Below are 6,200 nucleotides of genomic sequence, written 5' to 3'. Positions count from 1 at the left end.
TGTAGTGTAAATGTACTTCACCTTTATTTCATGTCAACCTCATGATCAGTTACATAGAAATCCTCCATTGATGGTTTTAGTGTGGTAGTTCAGAGCTGCAGTTTCAACAGCTGCTCCCTCCAAATCCTCCAACATCAGATCTTGTACAGGTTTTGATCAGACGACCATCAACATTTGCTCAGCATTTTAATAACCCGTGGTCTGAAGTCTAAATTGTTTCACCTGCTGTTCAGTGAGGACAAACACCTGTACAGGAGATCATGTTCAGATTGGAGTGAGGTAAAATACAGTTTGGGTTTTTTGGATAAAACGCACGTTTTAGCGTTCATCTTTTGGTACTGGAGGTTAGAGAACATACAAACACACATTTCACATCACGTTTAGTACGTGTCAGAGGACCTTCCCACTTTTACACCTGTTAACCTTTATTTTAAAAGCAAACGAAAAGAAAAAAAAAAAAATCAGTGTTCTTACACCACAGCTCAGTGTGTGTAGTGCGTGTGTGTTTGTGAGTATGTGAAAGACACGCCGAACAAGAGTGTTTAATGGTCTGATCAGTGCTTCAGCAAACACTCAATAGGGTGGTCAGTTATGTACTTCGCTGGCTGCGCCACACAGGTGGGGGAGGGGGAGAGGGACAGGTAGGGGGGTTGATGACTGGGGTAGAGGGGGCTGTAGGGGTGAGGCTGCAGCGACTTCATTCATTCAAAACATTTCTTCACATGATGCGGAGACCCTGGATAGAAGCTTCTAGGCTCTGAGGAGGGTAAAAAAAGGAGGTGGTGAGTGCTGCATCATGAGAGGACCCACACGCATACAGGAATGATTTTACCTTGAAGTCCCAAATTGTCATTGCTCCATCGATGCCCGTGGTGCAGAACTTGCGACAGTCCCTTTTGTCTCCCTCATAGATAGACACTTGGCTATACAAGAACAAAGATGTGAAGACATGTTCAATGAGAAGACTGCTAAAGAAATGCTGTGAAAAGTTCAGATCACTGAAACAAAATTGGGTTGTGTTGAGCTGTCAGTTCGCCAGAGTGGTGGGGCATCAGCGGCCCACCCACTGACATAAGCGTGGCAGCCTGTTCCAGAAGTTCTCACCATTAAATAAATCCTAATAGCATTGTCATGCTCACTTCTGACTTTATCTTCTATTCTAAATAAATGCAGAAAAGTGAAAAACAAACTTCTAGTTTCCAATTTTACAATCATGGTACTAATCACTACTATCAGGCTAAAACTATCTCCTAAAACTGCATTTTTCTGGAAATGGAAGACAAAAAAAAGGCTTTATTGTAGACTTATATTTATATAATTTGGTCAGTCACATGATGTTTTTGATACTTTCAAATTAATATTTCTCAATGAATCTACAGAGATTGGATTTTCACAACATATGAAAAGGAAAAGAATGAAGAAATTAGGTTTCTGCAGGAGACTGACAAATAGTAAAATCTGTCTAAAAATGAAAATCTACATAATTACATCATTCTGGCCTTCACTTATTTGCTTATTTTTTTGACATCTGATAAAAAAGCAATACCAATACCTTACATTCTGCTGAATTTATGAGATTTGTCTGCATCTTTCGTTTCTCTTGCCTCACGTCTCTCCTGTTTGACCTCAGTTCATTGAAAGTAAATATAAAAGTGTTGGATTTGACTACAGTCTTAGCATGTTGTGTGTGTGTTTGGTTCCAGACGTACGTGATGCTGTTCTGGTGCAGTGTGTCCAGGGTAGTGTTGCGGTCCTCGGTGGTGGCCCTCTTGTCCATGTTCCTGAAGCGTTCCATGGCAGACATGTTCCTCTGGATGCTCTGTTTGGGGAGGTCAAGCTTCGACACAAACGCCAGGGCTCCGCTGTCATCACAGCGGAAGAGCATGGGGCAACAGTCGTGCCCCTGAAGACGCACATACAACACATTTTAACATTATGGTTCATGTCTGGATGGTAAAAGTGTGAATGCGTGTTTTAAACTCACCGCAGCTACTAGACAGTTCTCGGAAACAAAAATGACGCTGAGAAGAGGCAGAAACTCTGTCTTCTGCTGTGAGGGACTAAACGCACACAAATTTACTGACATTAATTTTATTCTGTCAAAAACAATGATGTGCTGCCATAAAAAGGAGTCACCTCTGCTCTCATCACTGAAATATGCATTTTTATACCCACTCCAATATTTTACACTGACCTGCGTTAGCGTAGATAAATCCTCATGATTTATTAGCAATGAACACATTTTTTTCTCAAGGCTGCATTAACTGGAATAATGTTGGCTGATATATCAAATATACTTGAAGTAAACTAATGCAGGTTTCTCTATGCGAGATGTCTCACAAGTAATCTTTTTACTCTTGCTCTATTCTGCCTAAAGATTTTCTGCAAATCATATCATTCCCACCACCATCATTGGAAAGACTGTGAAACGTGCAGAAAGCTGATGCCAGGTGAGAGAGAGCGTCGCAATAGTGAAAAAAAATCCCACTAAACAGATTGATGAGAGTATTGAAGTGTTCACAAAAAGTAAATTCATCAAAAAAGAACTTGCTTGCGAAAGAAAACGGATACAGAACACTGCCAGATCAGACTTAAAGACAAAGTAACTGTTTCTATCTAATCCTGGATTGCTCTTGTTGCAATCAAAACTGCTTAAGATGTGCAAAAGCTAAGGTCTCACAATAACATTTCAAGATAAGAAATGTTTGATATAGTTTTAAAAACTGCAATTCAGAGCTTAGCTGAGAGACTCATGGAGACGTCAACGCGCTTTCCACAGCATGCTACAACAAGCAAGCAGAGTTGGTCTTTATCAACATACAAATTTACTTCATAATGAACCGTTACATTTAATACAGCTGTCCAAAGGCACAGAATGTGGCTTCTGTGTTCGTAACAGTGACCAGGGGCCTCAAGTATAAAGCGTGCGTACGCAAAAAAAATGTGTGGCACCATATTTTGCACGCAAGTTGGCATGTATACAAATGAATGTGGTGTGAAAGTTTGCGTAAATACACAGACCTGCTGTGAAAATATGCAGCAGCCATGCAAACTTTTTCTGTGGACAATATCAAACTACAAAGCGTCAAAACTCACCGAAATACACTGAAATATGACAACATTCTGTGTTTTTCAGACCAAGAAGCATCAAACCCGATGATTTTTCATGATTTTAATATTTTATTGTTTAAATATAAACTATGAAACTGAACATTTATCCTCAGACAGTAACCTAACATGCACACAAAATAAATAAAATAAAAAGATGTGAAAACCCCACTGGAATGTAAATAGTACATTTCCTCAGTTTTTGTCTCAAATATATAGTTGTTCTGTGTCCTAAATCACATGAAATGAATCTGTGGGGTAATTTCATTCTCACAAAAAAACAACAAAAACAAAAAAACAAAACAAAAAAAAAAAACATGGTTGGGTCAGCAGATTAACTCCAAACAGGCTTCATTATTTTAAAGGTGATTAAGGTGAGTAAACATACAATCACACATATACAAGTAGCTGCGCAAAGGTGAGCCACGTAATTGAGGAGAGCTTTGGCTCTGATGGAGAACATCACCAATAGAAGGATTCAGAGGGAGCCTGTGTTTAGAGATCACATTGATCTGCTGGGAAATGTTGATTGTTTATTCGCATTTAGATAACCTAGACTGATCATCCTGGAGCTCTGAGCAAAGCTTAAAGAAGGTGGGTTACCGGTGCAGCAGCAGTCAGCCTTCAGTCGAGCCACGCCCGCTTTGTGAATATGCCTTTGTGTCTTTATATCTTTATGTACAGAAAGCATCTCTATTCTGTAAATGTTTAACTTATGCACAATTTCTCTAGTTAAACGTCCATATTCCCACTCAAAGGACTCTGACACGCTGTGCGTTTCTAAATCCCAGCTGAATGTTCTGCTGTTCAATCAAGGATTTGCACTATGCACCGTCTTTATTTTCCTCTTTTAATTTGGATTTTAAATTAAAACGTATTATTTTTTATTTTTTGTGACGTGACCTTATGTGTCCTTTTAAAGCACCTTTTAAATAAAATATATAATTATTATTATAAATACTTATATTGGTACAAACAAGGACATTGCCATGGTATTACTTCACGTGGTGGCAGACTTCTAGGTATTTACTCTAATTTACATATATATTTCTGTGGGGCAATAGGACAGACCAGCAGCTGCGCTCTATTTCCCGCAAATTAGGATTTATAAAGGAAAGATGCATAGGTATGTGCGTGCGCACAGTTTTATACTTCCGAATTTCTTTCTGCGCCACATTTTTCTAAATTCGTCTGTAAGCCAAGTTTTAGAGTGAAAACTGCACACTCTTATACACGAGGCCCCTGATGTTTCAATGTGCAACAAGCAAGTGTGCTCTTGTTGATCAACAGACAATTAATAGCAAAATAACTACCTCTGTCAGAAACCTCTGACTTTAACATTACATTAAAAAAAGGTACTTGTTAGGAACAAAACAGTACATAAAAATGTACAGCTACAGCAAACAGCATTTCCTTTTTAAAGACTTATATGTCTGTGAAAATATTTTATTCCAAATTTTGACTGCATAGAAATAAAGATCAGATTGCGAGTAAAAAAAAAAAAACAATAACAGAGCCAAGTAATTCTCTCCATTTTTAACCTTTAGACATAGTTTTGAGAAAGACACAGCTACACACACATAGTTTTATGTACTCATGGGACTTAATCAACAAATGGGATTATTAAAAAAAATGATTTAGCCCACTGATGGTAAACATTCAGATTTCTGAAGCTGTATGTTAATTTATTTTACATTTCAAAACTACTTTGTATAAATTATTAAGATATTTTGGGAGTTTTAGAGAAACAGTGGAATTCTTTAGGTACAGAAACCAACAAACCTTGCAGTCTTAGAGCTGTCTACCACAGTGACAGTGCTGTCATGGCTGACCCAGGCCAGACGGTTCCCAGAGGCAGAGAAAGAGACGGAGTGGACCCATCCTCCTCCACCTGCAGCATACGAATGCATAAAAACCTGCTGATGTGCCTTTAGTTCAAGAAACAACTGAATTAGCCTGAAGTAGGACATAAATACTGACCTGCTCCTCCAAACTCTGCTAGCACGGCCCCAAATGGCATTTTGCTGCCCCAGGGTGTGGGGCCCGGCTTTTCTTCTACCTCCTTAATGTAGGCTGAGAAGACCCTGAGGCCCGAGACGGAGCACAGAAATGACAATTGAGAGGAGAAAACATTTAAAAAAAGAAAAGAAGGCTGGACAGTTTTTCCTTACCACAGCTTTATTTCTTAAACCTTTTTTTATTTATTTACACAAATTGTACCTGCACTTGAAGTCACATGAGCCAGCAGCCAGGAGGATATTGTTGGGATGCCAATCTAGACTGAGGATGGTGGAGCGGATTGGCTTCTTTATGTGTTTGCTCACCCACCTGAGAGGAAGACAGTATTTAAAGCAGGATTGGTAGCACTGTGCAACAGAACCCAAGTAAATGTTGGTTCATTACTGTTATTGCTCAGGAAATGTCACATTATACAGTTTACTGTTGCTCAGAGAGACCCTAAACTTTTTTCATTTTAAAATTCAATACTTTTCCCGACTCAATTATCTTTGGCATTTTTATAACATTCTTAAAATTTATATGCAAATACTTTACATCAAGTTCTAGAAGTCATAAAACAACAATTGATGTCCAACAATTTGCCAGTGTGGTGGATATTTCATGGAGTTATTTTGGCCAGGTAGAAGCAGCTGTCTAAAAATCTCAACAACTCATGGCCTGGCTTAATATATACTAAAATAAATAAATATTTTAAGTCTGGTCAATTGGTGACACCTTTATTATTAAATACAAAGTAGTAAAATTTTGAATTAAGTGAATGTAAATCCCAGATTCATCATAAAATATTGATCCAACAGAATCTGAAGACTTTAATTTTGATAAAAGGTGAAGAAAGAAGGAAGCATTTTCTAGAAACAAACATGCTCCTTTTTTTTTTTTTTTTATATCCAGACATGAAAAATACAATCAAACTCCATATTTTCTAGATTGCGTAAGCATGGTAGGCAAGTTTATCCATATGTTAAGAAACACATTTGGAAAATGTGGAAGGTGCTGCACTGCTACTTCAATCTCACCAGTCATTCTCAGACTCAAAGTAGCAGACAGAGATGAGTCGAGCTCCACTGCCGACT

At 38.3% G+C, this 6,200-nt stretch overlaps 1 protein-coding gene across 1 annotated transcript in view; it reads right to left on the bottom strand.

Annotated features, from left to right (window-relative positions):
* Positions 1-6,200, bottom strand: part of arpc1a (actin related protein 2/3 complex, subunit 1A) — a 9,958-nt gene continuing 3,758 nt past the window's right edge. Inside the window, exons 5-11 of the mRNA XM_007576229.2 lie at positions 5,329-5,436; positions 5,089-5,192; positions 4,891-4,999; positions 1,985-2,060; positions 1,710-1,903; positions 833-923; positions 1-757 (exon numbers count right to left, since the gene is read on the bottom strand). Coding sequence (XP_007576291.1) covers positions 719-757; positions 833-923; positions 1,710-1,903; positions 1,985-2,060; positions 4,891-4,999; positions 5,089-5,192; positions 5,329-5,436 — 721 coding nt within the window. The 3' untranslated portion in view covers positions 1-718. The remainder of the gene's footprint in view (positions 758-832; positions 924-1,709; positions 1,904-1,984; positions 2,061-4,890; positions 5,000-5,088; positions 5,193-5,328; positions 5,437-6,200) is intronic.

The sequence above is a fragment of the Poecilia formosa genome, unplaced genomic scaffold (assembly GCF_000485575.1).
Source record: "Poecilia formosa unplaced genomic scaffold, Poecilia_formosa-5.1.2 Scaffold402, whole genome shotgun sequence".
NCBI lineage: Eukaryota > Metazoa > Chordata > Actinopteri > Cyprinodontiformes > Poeciliidae > Poecilia > Poecilia formosa.
Note: the sequence above shows the minus strand (reverse complement) of the source record. Positions and strands in the feature narration are given on the sequence as shown.